At 35.0% G+C, this 21,491-nt stretch overlaps 1 protein-coding gene across 1 annotated transcript in view; it reads left to right on the forward strand.

Annotated features, from left to right (window-relative positions):
- ANO3 (anoctamin 3) overlaps window positions 1-21,491 on the forward strand; it is a 320,853-nt gene that overhangs the window by 167,920 nt on the left and 131,442 nt on the right. Inside the window, exons 6-8 of the mRNA XM_030829525.1 lie at window positions 4,158-4,258; window positions 13,485-13,529; window positions 18,666-18,797. Of these exons, the coding sequence (XP_030685385.1) occupies window positions 4,158-4,258; window positions 13,485-13,529; window positions 18,666-18,797 (278 nt within the window). The remainder of the gene's footprint in view (window positions 1-4,157; window positions 4,259-13,484; window positions 13,530-18,665; window positions 18,798-21,491) is intronic.

Genomic DNA, 21,491 nt, shown 5'->3' on the forward strand with positions numbered 1-21,491 from the left:
GATGTGGTTTTCAATACTGGCTGTGTATTAGAGTCACGTGGTGATCTTTTAAACTATTGATGCCAGATCCCACCACAGCATAGATCAATTAAAGATCAAGATGGTGGTGGGAGGAAGGAATATTTTTCAATACGAGAAAAAAACTGGGTACTAAATGGGTTGGAAAGAATGGCTGCAGTTAAGTCATTCTTTTTTGTTAGTTTAAGACTTTTGATCATTAACTTAAGAAAAATGGGAAGTTATTGAATAATTTTAAGCAGATTAGTATCATGATCACATTCGTTTTCAAAAAAGATAAATTTGGATTACTGAAAAGAAGATAGATTTGAAGAACAAGACTGGATGCACAGAGATCATGGGTGGCATTAGAGATGCTGTTCATATCAGCAATTTGTGTTTCTCTTAGACTTGAGCGCTATGAGCTATCTTATCCTATGTTCTTTCCACCCTGTGCTAACAATTTGCAGAGTGACTTTGTAAAAATATAATTTTTAAGTTTTCTTTTCTCTCAAGAGTGAATATCCTGCCTCTTGGGAATTTGGGGTGGAATAATTAAATAATAATGTGAAGTATGAAGGCAGTGGGTGTTTTGTTCTCTGAGGAGCTTGCCTTCATCAGAGCTGAACAGAATAGTGCCAGATTGGCAGCTTTTGATTCCTGGGTAAAAGGTAATCTTTCTGCCTGACAGCATCATCCCCGCACCAGCCCCCTGCCCAGTAGCTGCAAAAAAGTGAAACTACATTTCTTTTCTTCTGCTTTGTTTTTTAAGTAGAGGTATAGAAAGAGAGAAATGAAGTTGAATAAGTTATAAAGGAAGGTTATTCATGTTGGTTGATAAAAATCTCTATATATTTTAAGACATACAAAATGAGAAATATTATGTGTGTGCACTTAGTTTGACATTTTACTCATTGACAGTAGTTATTGTAATGCAGAAACATCCTTCTAAAGCATCCCCTTATTTGAGTGTATTAGATTATTTTACATACTAGAGGTTGAGAGTAATGAATTAATAACCAGTACTAGGCAAGCTGTTCATGATGCTAATTTGAATCCTGACACAGCACCCTCTTCCAGAATAGTCCAGGCTTATTTGCTTTCTTGTCTGTGTCACACTGGCTTAGATATAAATTACATAAAATGTGTTCTCAAAATAGGTTAACTTATTCATCCATTTTATAAATGCTTAGTGCAAGCCTACTGTGTGTCCAGCACAGAACTAGGTGCTAGGGATACATAGCAAAACAAAGAATCTTCTCTCTTGACATTTACAGAGCAAATGAAAGTAAAAATACTATAGAAAAAAAAGAGAGGGTATAAGAAAGATAAGGCAAGGGCAGACAAGAACTAGCAAGTGATCAAATGATGGAAGTGGAATGAGTGACACAAAGGGTAGTAGCAGAGGAGGTTATGGGATATTGAGGGTAAGATTATAAAGGGCTGTGTAAGTCATTGAAGAAATTTTGGCTTTCACTCTGGATGAAATGAGGTTCTAAGAAATGCCATGACCTGACTTACATTTAAATAGGCCATCCTGACCTTTGTGCGAAGGACAGACCACTGGAGACAAGAGTGTGAGCAAAGAAGCTGCTTGAAAGTACTGCAGGAGTCCCAACCAAAGATGATGATGATATAAACCAGAGTGATAGCTGTGAAGGAGGTAGAGAGGGATCAGAATCTGGCTATATGTACGGTAAAGTAAAACAAATCGGGAACAACCTGGTAGTAGGAGACCCAAGTTTTCCTGCTGTGGAGCTTAAATCTTCCCAGATCTCTTCCAGCGTTCATCACATATTAGTCACTCTTTCATGTACTCTGGCAACCAACATGCCTAGACTTCAGGAACCAGGATGTTTAAAAGCGAATGAGACCGCCATTCACACCAGAATAAGGCCCAGCTCCTGAAAAATTATTTCTTGTCCCAAGATCTATCTATTCCACAATAAAAATTTTACTTTTAAACCCTGCAGGGAACCATTAGGAAGAATACAAATGATCAGTGTGTACTCAAGGTCATAGCTACTCGGTTTTACATAGCCCTACATGTCAGACATCTCAGTCTGGATATAGATTGGTTTTTGTTTCAGTCTAGACTCACTCATCTTCATGAAGGTCACTCCTCTAGCCTCTGGGGAAAATGACGACTATAGTTTTCTGTAATCTTCAGGGTCTCAGTTTCTCTCTCCTTGAATAACCTCTGAATAAGAACTCATATCTCCCCAGGAACAAAAAATAAAGTATAGGCATAGAGCAATTTAATACATAAAGATGAAAAAGACAAATCTTCCAAAGAAACTATAAAGTCTACAGAAATAGTTTTTTTTTTTTTTTTTAAGAAAATTTATGCCCAGTTCAGAGAAAAACGTTTGACTCATCAAGTTAAACCTTGATTCAGGTCACTGTACGTCAGAGTTCTTCCCAAATCATAGGTTAATGCTGGCTTTATGCTTATGCAACACAAAGGTCTATACAGAAGGTTTACAGAGCCAAGGAAGAGGTTCTACCAAAGACGAATTGAGTAGATAGAAAGATTCAAGCTTTGAAAGTCATCATCATTTTGGGTAGTTTCTGATTTGAGAGGTATGCTGTCAACTGAGAAAACACATTTCTGGAGAATTTATTAGGCATGGGCACTTTATGAGGTGCCCAATCTTTTATAACATTCACACTCGGTGAGGCAGAGATAATTTTCTTCATTTTCCAGATGAGAAAAATGAAGATAAGAGTGGTTAAATAATTTTTCTAAGGCCATACAGCTAGTAAATGGTAGAGATGGAATTTGTACTTAAGTCTTTGTGATCCCAAATACCATGCTTTTTCATTTATACCATGTGATTTATTCCAAGTAGGCAGTAAAGATTGAGGAAATTCAAACTATGCTTGGTGAGAGGCAAGTTGGTGTAACACTGGTAGCCAACACGATGATTTCAAACGAAGGATCTTTGTCATCATCTTACCTAAGAACTTTTGTAAGCATAAAGCAGGAAAATATATAATAAAACTTAACACGTCTTTCACTTGCCCTGGATGAAGGAGTCATTCAAATAGATGTATGCTTACACTGTATGTTTTAAAAAGTTTTTCTCATCTCTATCATTCCTGCACAAAAACCTTTCCACCAAATTTGGAAGATTCACTAAAAGAGACTGGAAAAAAAAATCATGATCTTCTCTTTTCTCTGATCAGTGACAGATTTCCAGCTGGATGATATATTTTTAAACAAATCGTTATTTGAATGAATCAATAGTCACTTTAAAAAATATATTTTTTAAATATACATTTATTATTTTTAAATAATACATTTTTCCCAAGCGTAGATAATATGTGTAACCTTGGTTGGTCTGAATTCAAAGACCTATAGATATTTGAGACATATTATGTTTACTTCTGGCATTGTCAATTTTCATTTTAATAATCCTTTGTCTTTAATTTGAAACAAATGTATTTTAAATAGGAAAAGTCCTTTGGAATTTGCACTGACATGAAAGCATCTTAAGCTATTTTCCTCTTTAGATAATCCTTATGCATACTTGACTCTGCTTAAAAACCTTTTGCTAGTGAAAGACACTTTAATTCTTATTTGTTGATACAAGTAAAAGTGGATGAAAAGATGAAAGAAAGCAAGCAAATATGATGACTCTATGAGACAACAGATTTTTACGATTTATACCCAGTTTTTCCCAGTATTCTCCCAGGACCAAGCACATAGTTTGAAGACCTAGTAGTTACTCAATAAAATGTGGTAGAAAAATTAGTGAATTAGTTAATAAATGACTAGTGGTTAACTAGCAAGATTTTCTTTCCCCTCCGAACAGGAATGGGGTCATGATAAAAAGCCCATCAAAAATAACTTCACATTTTTAATTGGCTCATGACTGATTGTTCTGATTGGGGATTCTGCATGTTGAAAATCATCAATGTAAGAAAATGCACTAATGCACATAGGTGGTTATTTCTTGTACACAATGTCATTATTACATTTTTATCAAGGTCTTTCTTCATTAAGATTTTTTTTATCCATATAAATTTCTTTTAAATCAGTGACAGTGATCATGCATAGTCAAGGGGACAATGCTCTTTATTCCCAAATCAAACTGTGGCATGATATCATCAGCTCTGATTCTAAATAATGTTGCCTATCTTACTATCATTTGCAGCCAGCTATTGCAAGCCCCGATATCATGTTTATTAAAATTCACATTCCATGGGACACGCTGTGCAAGTATGCAGAGAGGCTGAATATCAGGATGCCCTTCAGGTACTTTCAAATTTTACTTTATCTCAATATATATTAAAATGAGTCTATCTTTGCATCACCTTAGAGCAAAAAAATGCAACCCCTTCTATAGAGAAAATGCTTTTTCTTTCAAAATTTCAGTTTTTCTGGACAGTTATTTTTTTCTTCCTAATTTGTTTGTCTAATTTGGTAAACTTTCTGATTTCCTGGACACTATGTCATTTCAAGGTGGACCTGCCTAGTGGGAGAGTAAAACAGTTATGTTCTATTTTAACTTACAACAATTCCCAAGATCAGTCTCACTCCTTATTTCATATGGGTGGGCAGAACTCTTTTTAGTTTTGTGGAAGGCAGAAAGTACAAGTGCATAGCATTTTCTTTGTATATAAATTGTTCTTCTCTGTATAGTCATTAGCAAGAATCATTTCTCAAGTCTATGCAACCAGGATGGTTTCTTAATTCTGTCCTCAATAACAAGAAATAAATGGTAATAGGAGGGCTGCTTCTTTCAAAGATTTTTCAGTCCTTCCTTTAAGCAAGTAAAGATTAATTAGACATCCGTTTCCCTATATTGAGTATCTTGTGTTTTATGCAGAATGTGTCACTTTCCTCCATCATTTCTCACAGTAAAATTCAACAATGCTCTTACTATGCAAAGTATTTACTCATATTGAAGACATGAACATGTACACTGATGTGGAGCTTAATATTCTTCCTCAGTTGCTAAGGTTTTAAAAGGTTCAGCACAAACAGAATGCCAAGTAAGAACCTCTAGATAATGAATATAAGTGAAAATTAAGTGCAATTCAAAAATATGGAGAAATTTTTCAGACCTGGTAGCATGTAAGAGTCCAACTCTGGTAGAAGTGCTGATATTCTCAAATATTATGACAAGCCTCTACAGTATTCAACACAAAATGTGAGATATTGAGCCTCATCTTCTTAGTCATTTAAAACACCTAGGGCTGGAAAGATGCAACCATAGTCATTGCCCATAAATCAGAAATTAAGTGTTGGAAACTACTAAGGAATCTTCTTGACAATATTAGAATTAAACACCTAAATTAGCTTATATTCATGCTTGGCTAAGGGTTTAAAAATACTCTATAGAGCTGATATTTAGAATATATGCAAATAATTCCTCAAGGATCTTGGCAAAAAAAGAATAAAATTTAAAAAAAGGTAAATAAAGGAAATAATATTATTTCCAATTCCTCAGCACCTTATAAAAATAATGAGTAAGACTCCTTTAAAAAACCCTGAGGTTTATACATTTTTATGAAGCTTCCTGAATGAAGCAAATAAGTGCCTGTGAGATATTATTTGTGTTATGGTTAGAGAGTTTGAAGTTAGTAGAGGCTAGTTTCAATTCTGGTCATTATACTGAACTAATTTTGAGAGTACAGCTAGGTAAGTTTGCATTTGTGCTAAACAACATTTCTTGAGTTCTGGAATTTTTCTATCTTCATGCTATAAGCTTCTAAAAAGTCTTTTAAAATACTTGAGTGGGACTTATTACAGATGAAAATATATATAATATTAATAATATGCTGATAATGGCAGGAATACTTGCTCTTTGCTCAAATTTATTCTCTGGTCTGTGCATATACATGTTAACAAAACCATGCAGAATAAAAACAGTGAAATAAATTTTAAACCCTCAAATAATTTTACAAGTAGCAGTCTTCAAATTTAGCATAGATATGGTTAATAATCACCTTTGTTTTTTCACAGTGGGAGTCAAACTTTGTAAAAATATTCTGAAATTCAATTTGAAAACATTTTCTGTGAGCCTTACAACTTTTCTTAGACTCCACTTTCTATCTTATGATTATAGTTGAAACATGTATAAAAATATTCACTGAAGTGTAATTTATAATTGTGAAAAATAAAATATTTAATATGATATTAGCAGATATAAGCAAATTAGAATACAACTTTGCAATGAAATATAGTTTATAAAATGAATGGGTACAAAGATTTCTGAGTGATTTTGGGGGAATATTAAATATAAAATTCTAAATAAAATATAAAGCATATGCAATTATTCATACAAGGTGATTTCAATCATGTAAAATATATAGCAATGCAATTGGAAGGAAATATAATAAGAGATTAAAAAGGATTCCTTCTGATGAGTGGGATTGTGGTTCTCAGTTATTTTCTTTATATTCTTACAAAAGTATATATTTTCGACAAGTTCTAATTTGACTGCATTAATGTAAACACAGGATGCAAAAGAATGACACAAGATAATGACCTGTTTTCTAATATCAGGACAAAACTGCTAAAGAAAAAATCTAATAAATTAATCCTAATTTCAGGATCCTTCATCCTGCCCCATCCTATGAATTCATCGTTTCTAAGCATCATAACTGAATTTACGTACAAACTAATTTCCTTGTAGATTAAAGAGGAGGAAGCCCTTAGCAACTATCATAAGCATGTCATTTCAGTACATATCAGTATAAAGTTCAGTTCAGGCTGAATGAACATAGTATAAAATATGTTCAAAGAGGGAGCATGTCTTCCACCTGCCTCCTCTAGACTTCATACAAAACGGATGTTTGCCATGATTCCAGAAGATTGGTTCCATTTTTTTCTTTCCATTGTTGGCATTATTTTACTTAGATCTGGCACAGCCGCCTATTATTAAGATGTGATTATGCTTTCATTCAATAGAATAGTGAATTATAAATACAACTTCAGTGTCTTGATTGGCTCGGGATAGCAGAACAAATTACCACAGACTGGATGTCTTAAGCAACAAACATTTACTTGTCACAGTTCTGGACGCTGGAAGTCTGAGATCAAAGTGGCAGCATGGTTGGGCTCTGGTGAGGGCCCTCTTTTGGGTTGTATCCTCACATGGTAGAAGGAGGGCTAGCTAGCTCTCTGGTCTCTCCTCCAATTCATGAGGATTCCACCCTTATGACCTAAATACTTCCCAAAGGCCCCACCTCCAAGAACCATTAAGTATTGGAATTTTAACATGTGAATTTTCGGGAAATACAACTGCTTTGTCTATTGCAATTGGTAACAAATGTTTGCCTTACCCCTAATATTTGATTTTCATAATTTCAAAAGTAGCTTTTCTTTCTTTAACACATGTTCATTTCTGTAGTACTCTATCCAGGAAAAGTCTTATAGAGACAATGGGAACACATTCTATGGTGCAATACTTTTCATATTGCTCTTTCCACCATCTCAGTTGGATTTTACTAATTAAAAAAAAAAAAAATGGAAGTCAGAATGTGTTTGGCCTCTTCTCTTTTTCCTTATTTCTGCCTTTTCAAATAAACTTCAAGGAACTCTTAGTGATGGAATAATTGTTATTCCCTTAACTTAGATTTAAAAAATCTTCATCACAATTAATTTCTTTGTTTCTCTTCCTAAGAAGTACATTAAAAACATTCTCTTGCTGGATTGTAAGTGACCTTCCTTTGTATGAATTAGAGCTTAGGTCTTTGGGCTGTGTGCCACAAGTGTTCCTCTGTCCCAAGGGAGATTTTGAAGAGGATGCTTTCTTGACTCAGATCATTTTTAAAAAAACTATATTCATTTTTTAATTACCTGGTAGGAATGCATGTAAAAGAAGAGTTCTACTATATCCAAGGAAAAAATGAAAAAGGGGGGGAAACATGGAATATATGCAGTTACTATCCCTTTTAATTGGTGTTTTGCCTGAAGTTTCTTCTTTATAATGTTTTTCAAAAAAAATATGATCATTGCATTGTGATTGTGGAAAGTCTTAGAAAATACCATGGAAATTCTCATGATTTACCAATAAAAATATTTTAAAATATGCAGCATTTTCCAAAGTGTGTCAAAGTATTACTAGTTTAACAGGATCTTAAAAGAATATACTGTGACCAAATTTGTTTCTGAACTTCCGAGTTAATAAATAAGAATATTTACTGAAAATATTTTTAGAGAAGTGGCTCTCAGTCTTTAGAGCACATTAAAATGACCTGGGAAGTAATAAAAATGAAGATTTCTGGAACCTGCTCCCAGAGATTCTGGCATATTAGCTTTGGAATGGGATTGGGTATATAAATTTTTAGCAAGCATTCCAAATGTTTGTGATGCCCGTGGTAAGGAAATCTTGTCTTGGAGATTTTAATATTTTAATAGTCTTTATATCTTTTATAAATTTCAAGAGGCAGTTATAAATTGTACAGCCTTTTCCTAATTTCCATGTGATACTGGTGTTATTGAGAAAAGAGTTTGAGAACTGCTTGGAGTTCTTTTGAAACATCTTCCCAGATCAGTTTAAATAATGGATGTAACATTAACTAACTCCTTAGGAACTAACTTGTCATTTATTAACAATGTACACTGGAAATTTGGAATAGCAGCTAACTCATAATAAGGGAATGCTATTCAAGCATAAACTAAGTGGCAAATTATTTTGGTGATGGCCAACCTAGTCTCCAATTGACAACTGTTAGCATATTCAAGAACAAATACTGCCTTAAAATTAAATTATACAAAATAATAACCTAAATAGGAAACATACATATCTCTTTTTAGGATAACATTTTTAAAAAATTTATGCATTCAAAATTTTACCCATATAGAGCAGTTCCATATTTATTCATCTTTGAAACCTACCTGTCACATTCAACGAAGTTGCAAGATTTGTTAGCTATAACCTTTCTGCAAGTTCTTTTCTTCCTCCTTCTGTCATAAACATTAATCTTGAGCATTTTATCTAAATTTTCTGCTTGGATGTATGTGTAAAATTGTAATTTGCCTACATTTTTCTAGCCACTACTTTCTTGACTTTTCTTTAAAGTAAGTATGACCTACATGTTGGACTTGATGTTTCAAATCTAACCAGGACAATTTCAAAGGTTTATAATAGTCGACATTTTCTAGTTTTTGTCATATCAGGAAGGACTTAGCCTGTGTCTTCTGCATTCCAGAAATGTCAGATCCTTTTATCATTTTTCTTGTGATCCAAAGCTGGTTCCTATTCATGCTTACCTCTCACACATAAGAGAGTTCAGCACATTTTAAGATAATTCAGTCATCCTGTGGCTTCTCAGATGGAGTGCCCAGATAGGGCCAACCTCACATTTTTTGTCAAGCTCTTTCTCCCACAAATATTTTAAACAAAGCAAATTTGGGGCTATATTTGTAAAACATTAAGAGCAGCTGGGCGCGGTGGCTCACGCCTGTAATCCCAGCACTTTGGGAGGCCGAGGCGGGTGGATCACGAGGTCAGGAGATGGAAACCATCCTGGCTAACATGGTGAAATCCCGTCTCTACTAAATATACAAAAAATTAGCCAGGCGTAGTGGCGGGCGCCTGTAGTCCCAGCTACTCTGGAGGCTGAGGCAGGAGAATGGCGTAAACCCAGGAGGCTGAGCTTGCAGTGAGCCGAGATCGCTCCACTGCACTCCAGCCTGGGTGACAGAGCAAGACTCCATCTCAAAACAAACAAACAAACAAACAACAAAAAACAAACAAAAAACATTAAGAGCGAGACTCCGTCTCAAAACAAACAAAAAAATAAAGAGCAATCATTTTTATCATAATTGGGGTTAAACTTAGATCATTTTTTATGCAAAAATAATATGAAATATAAAATCTAAAGGGAGGCCAATCTATAAAATAGGAGCATAGGGGTCAGGGTTTCACTCATTTAACTGTCCTCCTCACTTAGCCCCACAGGCATCTCCACATGTAGCCATTGACTGTGTTGGACTCTGGCTGGAAACAGTGGTTGAGGCAATCGTTTACTTATAATTTGAAGTGATTGTTGTAATAGGTAGATAGATGACTGCAGCCTTGACACAAGGTATAAAATAGCAGAACCTTTCAAATGAAAAATTAAGGGAAAACTAAAGCACTGTACACGAACAATAGGCAGTTACTAAATTACAGGATGGAAGATTGTAGGTAGAAAAGGATTTGGCCCTGCACATTCATTTATACAGAAGAATTAAGGAGAATTACAGGTTGTTCTTTGCTTTCTGGATCAAAGATATGCGGTATATTGAAAATATAAAAACAAAATTTGCCCCCACCCAGAAAACCTCTCCACAAAGATAGAAAAGGAAGAAAACCATTTCGTTATTGAATAAACATTAAACCAGAATGTGATGCATATCATAGTGAATTCACTAAAATTTGTAAAGACAGAGGGAAATCTCATTTTTTTAATATAGCCAAACAAATACAACCTATTGCAAGCACGTTCTCAAAATAAACAATAACTATCCCTATATTAGTCTGTTTTCATACTGCCATAAAGAACTTCCATGAGACTGGGTAATTTATAAACGGAAATGGTTTAATTGACTCACAATTCTGCATGGCTGGAAAGGCCTCGGAAAGCTTAACAATCATGGTGGAAAGGGAAGCAGGCACCTTTCCCACAAGGTGGCAGGAGAGAGAAGAAATGAAGGAGGAACTTCCAAACACTTATAAAACCCTCAGATCTCGTGAGAACTCACTCACTATCGTGAGAACAGCATGGGGGAAACCGCCCCCATGATCCAATCACCTCCCTCCTCAACACCTGGGGATTACACTTCGCGATGAAATTTGGGTGGAAGCACGAAGCCAAACCGTATCATCACTCACAGTTCATCATAGACTCACCTGATAATTGGGCTGTTAATTAGCTTCATACGGAAGAGAAATAAATCCTCTCACATCTTTTTGACAGGAGGTAGTTCTGCAACTTGGCGCAAGGCATCCGCCAAAGTTAAGCTCCTACCTACCTGTCACAGAAACGGACAGGGGACTGCTATCTCCTTTCATGTTTACATTTTAAAAAGACGGCCCCTGAATCCTGACAAAAGGCCCATCGCATTTTCTAAAGAATTCATATACATTTCAAAGAGAGGAGCGAGTACTTACAATGGCAAGTTTTCTTAAGGTAATGCTCTCAGAAGAGAAAGGGAAGAGAAGTCTCTTTCGTTTTCAACAGGGAGAATTTAGTCTATTATTTTTTATTTTTATTTGTTCTTACCATATAAGTGGTCTAAAAAGTATTTATATTCATCTTGTATGACTTTCTTTCTCCATTTTCTTTATTTCTCCTAAAGCATTTTCTCAATAGTTTTTTAATTGTTTAAGAGAAGTATTCAGACTACCATCAATAAAGATAGAGAAGTAGTGTTTAGTTCAAATGCCAACCAACCCTTTCCATATTCTTTTATAACATTCCTAGCCATATCCACTCCTGATAATTACAGTTGTAAACATTATCTCCTTTTAATGATGTCCCTGGATTTGTTTGATGCTGGGAATTATTTTATACCAATTTCCACATTTGTAGTTTTTTTGAAAAAATTACTGTATTTAATAAGTGTTTATTAAATGAAAAATACTCTCTGGCACTGAAAGAGTTAAATGCAACTGTGAATTAAGCAAAGGCTCATTCATTTTTTCACTGACCATCAGTGAAGAGGTATGTTACATCAGGGAAAATAGTGCAAGACAATCTATGTAGGGGTGGTTCTAAAGGAAAGATAAGTTTACAGTCCAGTAAGAATTGAGTGAAGTACCCACACAAGCTTTTGTGTATGTTTGAAAAAAATAGAGAAATATTTAAAGTGTGAGTTTAGGATAGATATAACAAGCTTCAGTGTTCCATATTTGAAGTTAGTGTTGGCATATGGCAGGGACAACTTTAAAATTATTTTCTGGCAATATGACTGCAGTGAAATATGGTATCTCCAAAAGTTTGTAATGAAAGGGACTGCAATGAAATATGGTATCTCCAAAAGTTTTCAAGTTTTCTAAGCAGCTAATAACATACTTAGGGCTAAATATCAGTTGTCCTATTAACCCTGCTTTCCTTTTTTTTTTTTTTTTTTGAGACGGAGTCTCACTCTGTCACCCAGGCTAGAGTGCAGTGGCACGATCTTGGCTCACTGCAAGCTCCGCCTCCCGGGTTCACGCCATTCTCCTGCCTCAGCCTCTCCGAGTAGCTGGGACTACAGGCGCCCGCTACCACGCCCGGCTAATTTTTTTGTATTTTTAGTAGAGACGGGGTTTCACCTTGGTCTCAATCTCCTGACCTCGTGATCCGCCCGCCCTGGCCTCCCAAAGTGCTGGGATTACAAGCGTGAGCCACAGCGCCCGGCCTAACCCTGCTTTCTAGGTACCACATCATAGAGGAGTTTACTGATCCTCTGAAATGAATTTTAGTGATGGGGATAAGGAGGTATTTTAGAAGAGTGAGAATATCAGATTCCTGAGTTCCAATATGAGCATGTAGAGAAAATTATTTAAGAGATGAATTAATTCTGTCACCTTAATTTTTAGTTTCTCTAAGAAATTCTATACCTCTACTTAAAACACTCAATATCTTCCCCGTTGCTTTTCATCCAAAAACCTTAGCATTAGCTGATAAGGCCCGTTATCATTTGTGCCTTGTTTACCATCCTCCACTCTTTTATCAGGATCCTCAACTTTTAGTATATACTCTAGCTATTACCAAATTGGTTGCAGTTATCTAAATCTTATAATATTTGGTTTTGTCCCAATAACGACCTCATATGCTGCTGCTACCTTTGTCTAGAATGTCATGTGTAACCTCTTTACCCGAAAGACTACTCCCATTCATGCTTCAATATTCAATACAGGTGACATATCCTCTGGGACAACATCCCTGTGTCCTTCGTCCTCCACCTGTAAAACCTAATTGAGCTCTCTTTCCTGGGTATTTCCATTCTTGCATTTTCACATTTTATTTTAACTGATGACTTCTCACCTCAACTATCAAGGAAGCTTCTTGAGGGCACAAACTGACCCTACCTCTTTTTTCTCTAAAGTTTTAGTAGTTATAACTTACACTCCTTAGCAAATCAGAAGTATTTATTACATAAGTATTAAATGGATGTATAGATGGATGGATGGAAAAATGGAAGAAGGGATGGATGGATGGATGGATGGCCTTATATAAAATGTAAGAAAATAATTCAATTAGTATAAATTGGCAGAAGACAGACTTTCAATAAATAGAATTAAAAATAATTCTATTTTTTCAAAGGTGGTCTGTTGATTTATTAGAATGTCTTTGTTATTAGTATCTTAGATTCTGAAATTAAAACAGCGTAAGGTTGATATTCCTCATAGTATGCTGAGTTATTTCAAACATCTTAAGTTTCTTAAGCATACAGAACTTGGGGTATAGAAATGCTCAATATGATTGAATGTAGTCACTCACTTGTATCACTTTATTCGCCTGTGGCTTTCCTCAGCTGTTTTCTATTACTTTTTCAGGAAAAAATGCTATTACACTGACGGGAGGAGCAAATCAATGGGCAGGTTGGTGGGTGATGAATCATTTCTTTATAACCAATTTGTCATTTTGAAAAAAATAAGAAGATATTTGATTCCCCGTATCAGCAGTTGTAAATTGTAGGAAGAAAAATTCTATTGATTTGTTGAATAGATTTCCAAAATGACTTATGCCAAATTGAATAACATTTAAAATCTGATAATCTTTTTGTTACAATTTATCATTGCCATTCTTGGAATCTTCCCATGTTATAATGTTATGGAAGGAGGACTTTAATTGCAAGTTCACATGTTATGATATTTTAATTTTAAAAATAGTTATAAGACCAGGATCAATGGTTAAATGATGACCCACAGTAACAGAACAATAAACCCAACAAAGACCTTCTGTATCATTCAGTCCAGCTCTCTCATTTGAAAGAAGTGGTAAAGACTAGTGTTCAGAGAGATGAGGTGCTTTACCAAGGCCATGTAGCATCTTGTGAATTGCAGACCGACTCTTATTCTAACCACAGAAGGTACCTCTCTTATCCTAGTATTGAAAATGAACTTTTGAAGAGCTTTACCTCAAAACATTAGCTCTTTACCTATTGTGGTAAGAATAACTATGGAAAAGGAATTAATCAAACCATGACCCTGAGACAGAAGGAGCTCTTCCACCTGAATCTTCTTGTCACTATTTAACTGGAAGAAATCAGCTCCCATTTAATGAATGCTCAAATAAAAAGCTTCTTACCCTTGGCCGTTTTCTGCACCTTGCCAAAGAACCAGTTAACAAAGATAAAGCATGTGAATGTGGTAGAGTACGCTCCATTAAATGATATTGAAGGATGTATGTTACAAATCAGAATAACACAAAAGCTAGAAGAACTGTATGGTGTGAATAACAGACCATTTTAGGAAATGATTCAATAAATCTAGTTTCTTTACCAAAGAAAATTGAATGTAATTTCAAACTTTAGAAATCAGAATGAGAAAATGTTGGTCTCTTTTTTAAGCATTAATTTTAGGCGTGGCAGTATTGAGTGACAAGAAAAGTAAATTATGGAGGAAAAAACTTGAGATTAGAATGAATATTAAAGAAATTAGCACTGAAATAGCTTTTCCTCTTTAAATTAATGATGCTCTTCAACCAAGTCACATTTTTCTGTCAGGTTAACATATTTTAATTTAGAATGAGCTCTCATTTCCCATGTGGGTATGTGGTCCTGGTCTATGTAGCAAATTTCCAGTCATTTTTGCTAATAAAATTAGTCATTTAAATATTGTAATTTGCAAGTTTACAACTGCAGGTTTTTCTTTCTTTGCTTTGCATATGCCTGCTTATTGTTGGATGGCTGATAAAATCTCTAGATTTGCTTCAGTTTGCTACTATAGAATTAGTGAGACTTTGCTACTACATAATTAGTGGGTTTTCTGTTAAATGAGAATCTTTCCTTTGGAGACTTTGGGAAGTATATATTCTGTATATTAAAATTGGAACAAGTGTCTGTTTATATAAAGCTATCATGACAAATGCATATACTAAATCCTGAAGAAACATTTTTAATAATTAAAAAATTTTCTTTTCTCTGTTTTGGTCAAATTTAAAAGTAAACTAGAAAAATGAACACTAGTTATGTCGTTACTTGTTTTGTCTTTTATGTTTCTTATTTTCTGTGTAAGTTCATAAAATGAAAATTCAGTTATCAAATTATTCCAAATGATTATTAAAATATCTTGAACCTTACTGTAGCCCTCCCCTTTTCATTTTACTTATAATAAGTAATTCTCTTTATTCTATGTCTTTGTGGATTCATGTGGGAGGGGTAGAGAATAAATAGAAAAGGAGTCTATAAAATTATATATCATTAAACTGAAAAAAATCACAAAATTTGTAAACTCAATCAGTAGACAGTTTGAAAAGTGGAAAATTGAAATTAAACTTGGCCATTTAGTTTCACTTGTGCTTTTCTTTTCTTGAAGTGGGAAAGGTATTTTTCTCACATGCTTAGTTTTGGCCGGTACATATTAGGGGATAAATAATGTACAGGCACTTCTCCAGCTTTTGAGGATCATCACTTGTCCAGCAGGTTAAGAAGAAATTGTTAGTTTTATTATCACTGCAATTTATTTTTTATTCACAAAGCATTTTCACATTCAATTATTAAAGCATCTTAAAAATGACTCTGCAAGGGAAGCAGAAAGGAGAGTAGCCAGTTTTGCAGATCAGAAAACAAAAAAAGACTCCCTCACCATCCCCACCCACACACCCCATGCCCTGCTTTCACAGCTGGTTTGGCAGAGTTTGTGCTTCAATCAAGTTCCTTTGAACCTTTAATCCAGACTTATTTTCAATTTTCATAGAATTCTCTTAGGTTTTCCCGGATTGTAGCAAATAAACCTAAAGCTCTATTTTTGCATTGTGCCATGATATCTTGAGTTTGCAAGATGTCCAACACAATAAAGCTTTAGTAGAGTGTAAATAATGTATTAGATTATATTGGTGGCATAGTGATGGTACTTTTAGTAGTATAAATCCTATATCATTATTATTATAAACATGTATTGAGTGCTTACTATGTTCTGTGCACTGTGGTGTCAGACAATATTCATTTAATTCTCAAAATATTTCTTTTCAATTAAGAGAAGCAAAACTGAGTGAGGGTCAAAAAAATTAATAAGCTAGATCCTTGCATCCTGGTATTCAAATTTAGGCCAATCATATTTCACTATTAGACTCCATTTACCCCTTCCTTCACAGGAAGTGTATGTGAAAACCTAAAGTGATAATATTGTTTGTTTTCTGTTCACCTCACAAATGATGGTCTGAAAACCTATTTATTCTATTTCTTTTAAAACTATTTAAAATTCACATTTATACTTACTTTGTTTATGACGTTCTCAGAGCTACTAGAGCCTTGGGTGCTGTAGCCTGTCAGCATGTTCTAAGTGTAATTAGAATGCCTCCTTTTATTTGATCCTCCCAGCCTCCTAATGAAGGAGATCAGATGGAATTACTCCCTCTCTTTAGAAATGAGGACCTGACGCTCAAAGATTAGAAATGTTTAGCCCAATTTCAGTGACCAGCAAATTCAGCACTAGAACACTCATCTTCCAACAACTACCCCATTGCTTTTTTTCAATTATGCTCAATTTAAAAAGCTTGAGTAATTTCTGTGCAATCTATTCAATGTTTTCTACATGTCTGTACATCAGCCTCTCCAATGAGGTGATATTTTATTATTTTAAAGGCTGTCTTTGTAATGACAAGAAGAAAACTGAACACCTCAAATACTATGTTATTTATTATTTTAGGCTAGAAAAAAAAGTTTTGATTCTTCTAAAACCAAAAATGATTTGATAATTAAATGATAACCTTACTTGGCAAAGGAAAAATCCAGACTTTCACATACTAAACCTTGCATTAGGATTTGATTATTATTTCAAATTACACATGGTAATTTTACCATAATAGACTTGAATGAAATAATTCCTGAGATACAATATTTGCTGCCTGCCCATTGCTATACTAATTTTTTTTCTGAAGTTCAAGCAGAGTTGGCCAAAGAAATATTGAGGTGTGTTATATTTAACACTCACGTAGGAAAATATTCTATCCTGCTACTTGGACTTACTATTGCAGAAGAAGCCAAAAATTTCCCCAGATAGAAACTCATAGTGTGTAAATATTGCAAATGTGTTATTAAACACAGCTATTATTGCAGGAACTCTGAATTTAGACTTTCAGAGTTAATTTCTGGAGTCAATAGCTTTCTTCTGTTTCTATTTTCTTTGTAAAGTAAATCTGATTTCAATAAGTATATATACTATAATAGGACTAGGTTATGAGTGTAATCTAAGGCTGGAGCCAAAGTATCCTGATGTCAGATTTCCCAGTGTCCAAATTGTATGTGCCAGGTGTCTATGCTAAACCCGTTACTCAAAATAGTCAGTGGTTAGCAACATGAGTGTCCCTTAGCAGCTATGTAGAAATGTGGAATCTCAGTCCCTATCCCAGGCCTATTGAATTAGTATCTGCATTTTAACAAGATAATCAAGTTATTCCCATGCCCCTGAGAATCTTAAAAGTCCCGCAAAGGCTGTTTGCCTTAGTGTTCCACATTGTTAATTACCAAGTCTAGAATAAAACACCAATTTGCAACTCTCCAGTAAGGTCAGCATTACTTTTATTTTATGAGTGAGGAAACCGAGGCAAGAAGTTAAATAACTCGTACAAGTTTACATGGCTAGTACAGTGCAATAAATTATAACTCAGTTTTGCTTGACTTTAAAATTTTGCTGTCTACCACACTTATGACTTCCAGTGCCACTGAATGTGTCACAGTCATTTATTTATCTTCAGTTTCCACTTTTCTAGAGCAACAATGCTGTTTGTTTTAAAAAAGCAGGGAGTACTTACTATCTATCTATCTATCTATCTATCTTCTATCTATCATCTATCTATCTATCTATCTGTCTGTCTACATACATGTATACACACACCGTTTTAATAAATATATATTTTGCTGCTTTAAAAAAAAATTCTTTCTGGCCAGGTGCAGTGGCTCATGCCTGTAATCCCAGCACTTTGGGAGGCCGAGGCAGGTGGATCTCAAGGTCAGGAGATCGAGACCATCCTGGCCCACATGGTGAAGCCTCATCTCTCCAAAAAAAAAAAAAAATACAAAAATACAAAAATTAGCTGTACTTGGTGGTGCACACCTATAGTCCCAGCTACTCGGGAGGCTGAGGTAGGAGAATCGCTTGAACCTGGGAGGTGGAGGTTGCAGTGAGCCAAGATTGCACCACTGGACTCCAGCTTGGTGACAGAGCGAGACTCTGTCTCAAAGAAAAAAAAAAAAAAAACAAAAACAAAAAACTTCTTTCCTACCACCATCTTTATGTATCCTGTTTCTGAAATCTTTTCCAGAATTATTTTATTTTTTCATGAGGATAAGATAGTTGTCCTGAAAGAGTTTAAACAACTGCAAGATTTAGTTTGTTTTGCTATTTTCTTCTTTTGTGTGGAAACAGAAGCAATGCACGTGTATGTGTGTTGTGTGTAGGTTTGTGTATCTCTTTTCGGAGAAGTTTCTTTAGTACTTAAGAGAATTGTAGTGGAAGGTAGTCACGGCTTTGGAATACAACCTAATCTAGTTCTAAAATGTGACTTCATTCCAGGATGCAAACTTATTTTAGAAGAATCAAAAACTGGATGGCCCAAAACCCAATGGTTCTTGACAAGTCAGCTTTTCCAGACCTAGAGGAGTCAGACTGCTATACTGGCCCCTTCAGCCGTGCTCGGATTCACCAGTGAGTTCCCTTCTTTTTTCATACTGCCTGCCTTTATACCTTTTATGATGTGGGGCTTGTTTATAGAATAAAAACACCTGGGACCATCTCCATTGTTTACCAAATACATCAGAGAACTTATCATTGTATTAAAATACACACTGAACTTATAAACAACACTAAGTGAATGTTATTAATTCATTATCAATTTGATGATTTAGAGACATTCAGTAGTGAATAATTAATTGTAGACCTATGGTCTAGTTTCTAACACTTTAAAAATAATTACTGTAGTAGTGACTCAGTTAAAATAACAATAATAATAATAGGATTACTGTTAACTAGCATGTTTGAGTAATAGATTGCTGTAATAAATTATAATCGCTTCAATTAACATATATTTATTAATTAAGCTATCTATTTTAGTTCAATCTTATTAAATTAAAAAGAATGAGAATTTTTAAAGAGATTTGTTGCATTACTCTGTCTCCATCTACCTACCTACATACATACCTGTTTATTTATTCATGTTTTCATTCAACTGGTATTTATTGTGTTTCTACATCACACAGGTTGTGTATATAAAGGAACTTATGACACAGTTTCTATCTTCAAGATACACCCAGTCTAATGAGGCAGACAAAACTGTAAATTTATAATTAACTGGGGTAAACATAAAGATAGGAAAAGGCATGATGTATTAAAGGACTATAGCTGTAGGGCCTACTTTGCTATAGGCCATTCTGAATTGAGCTATATTCTGGGATGTAGGAAATTGAAAGGGTGGATGAAACAGAATTCCAGACCACCAAACATGTAACATAGCCATCAATCAATGGGAAACCCTCCTTTTCCCAGTAGTCTATTTATCTCATTACTTATTCTTGGAGGTGTAACTAGAAGCATGCTTTCTAATTCCAGTGATATTGTAGTGGCAGAAGAAGTAAAATTCCAAATGACTGTTGGCTTTAGAGAGAGGTCAAAGTTTCATGGAAGCTTTTTCAGCTTTTTGCCGCACTTTTACAGGACCTTTAAGGATCTGTGATACACCAAACGAAAAACATTCTACTCTTTTTTTTTTTTTAAACCAAGAAACCAGAGTAATCTTTGGAAAATATCAGCCTCATCATACAACCACCTTGCTTAAGACTCTGAAACAGCTTCCCATTTGTACTTCCAATAAAATTCAAATATCTTTTTATTTACTATGTGGGCATAGATGCCATAGTTACTGCCCAGCACTTTCACTCCATCTTCTGCATTTTTTTCCACCATTTACTCACTCCAGCCATACAAGCCTTGGTTCCATCTGTTGAAAGCTCAAGCTTAGTCCTAACTCAGAGTCTTTGTTCTTGCTGTTCTCACTGTTGGCCATGCTCTGCCCCAAATGTTCATATGGCATAGTCTTTCCTGTCATTCAGCTCCCACTCAAACATCACCACCTCCGAGAGACCGGCTCTGAAAATGTGACCCAAAGTGCCCTTGTCCCAGTCATTTTCTATCCCAGTATACTGTTTCATTTATCTGAAATTATGTTATTTACTTTTTACTTATGCATCAGCTATTTCATCTCTCTATAATCTAACTCCATGAAAAATTGAATTCATCTGTTTAAAAATTACTTGTTGAGGGAATGCTGAATCAATTTAATGGTGAAAGAGGCAGGTGGACATTCCTTCTGCTACCTGCAATTAACAGGACCCTGAATTTGGTACATCCAAGTACAGAGATAAGAATACTGGAGGAATTCAGAGCCTAACAAAATAGACACATGTGCGTATTAACTTAAACGATGCAGAGTAAAGTCAATGTATTAAGAAAGACGGAAATAAAATGCACATTTTGTAAGAGAGAGAGCAGCACATCCAAAGGAGAGGATCTGGGATGCCTTTTCAAAGAAAATAGCTCTTTTGTCAGGTAAAAATATGGAGTGGCATGGGGAGAGAAGAAGAAACAAAGCAAAATATAAAGGAAAAGAAACATGGGATTTTAAGGTGTTGATACTATGTTGGTACATCATTACTTTTAATGGCAAAAACTGCAATTACATTTGCACCAACCTAATAATTATACAAATGGACAGATGATTGGGTAAAAGAAGGCAGAGCTGTTAGACATATAAAACTGAAGACATAAGACTGAAGAGTAGGTTGGAATGCGAGTACTGAGAGCCTTGGAGGAAAATAAGAAATTTAATGATGCTTGTAGAGGAAAGCTGTTGGCACACTAAAAGTAAGGGAATGCTCTAAGAATCAGAGCTGTGCATTAAAAGTCGGGTGGGAAAATGCATGGCAAGTTAGGAGGATGTTCTACTCATAATCTAGGCAAGAGGCAATGAGACCCAGAACAAAAGCTGGAGAGAGACAGTTTAGTCAGAAAAGTTAAACAGTTTGCCATCTGTTTGAATATGAAGAGTGTAGATGAAGCAACTATCATAGAAGAGATACTAATTCAGGACTACGTGCCTGACACAGTGGTGATTTATCACTTACATAGATAGAGTATCACTTACATAGATAGAAAGTGTCAGAAGTTGAGCAAGACCCAGGACACTTCCATTTTTTCAAGATTCCCAGCATACTATAAAGTAAATACTGAAACAGACCCTTCCATTCCTCTTGAGCTCATGCTTTTGCTCTTACATCATTGGCTCTCAAATGGTTCTTCATTGCTACTCTTCCCATGGGGACAATAATAGAGCATCAAGGTAAAGGT

The sequence above is a fragment of the Nomascus leucogenys genome, chromosome 15 (genome assembly GCF_006542625.1).
Source record: "Nomascus leucogenys isolate Asia chromosome 15, Asia_NLE_v1, whole genome shotgun sequence".
NCBI classification, from domain to species: Eukaryota; Metazoa; Chordata; class Mammalia; order Primates; family Hylobatidae; genus Nomascus; species Nomascus leucogenys.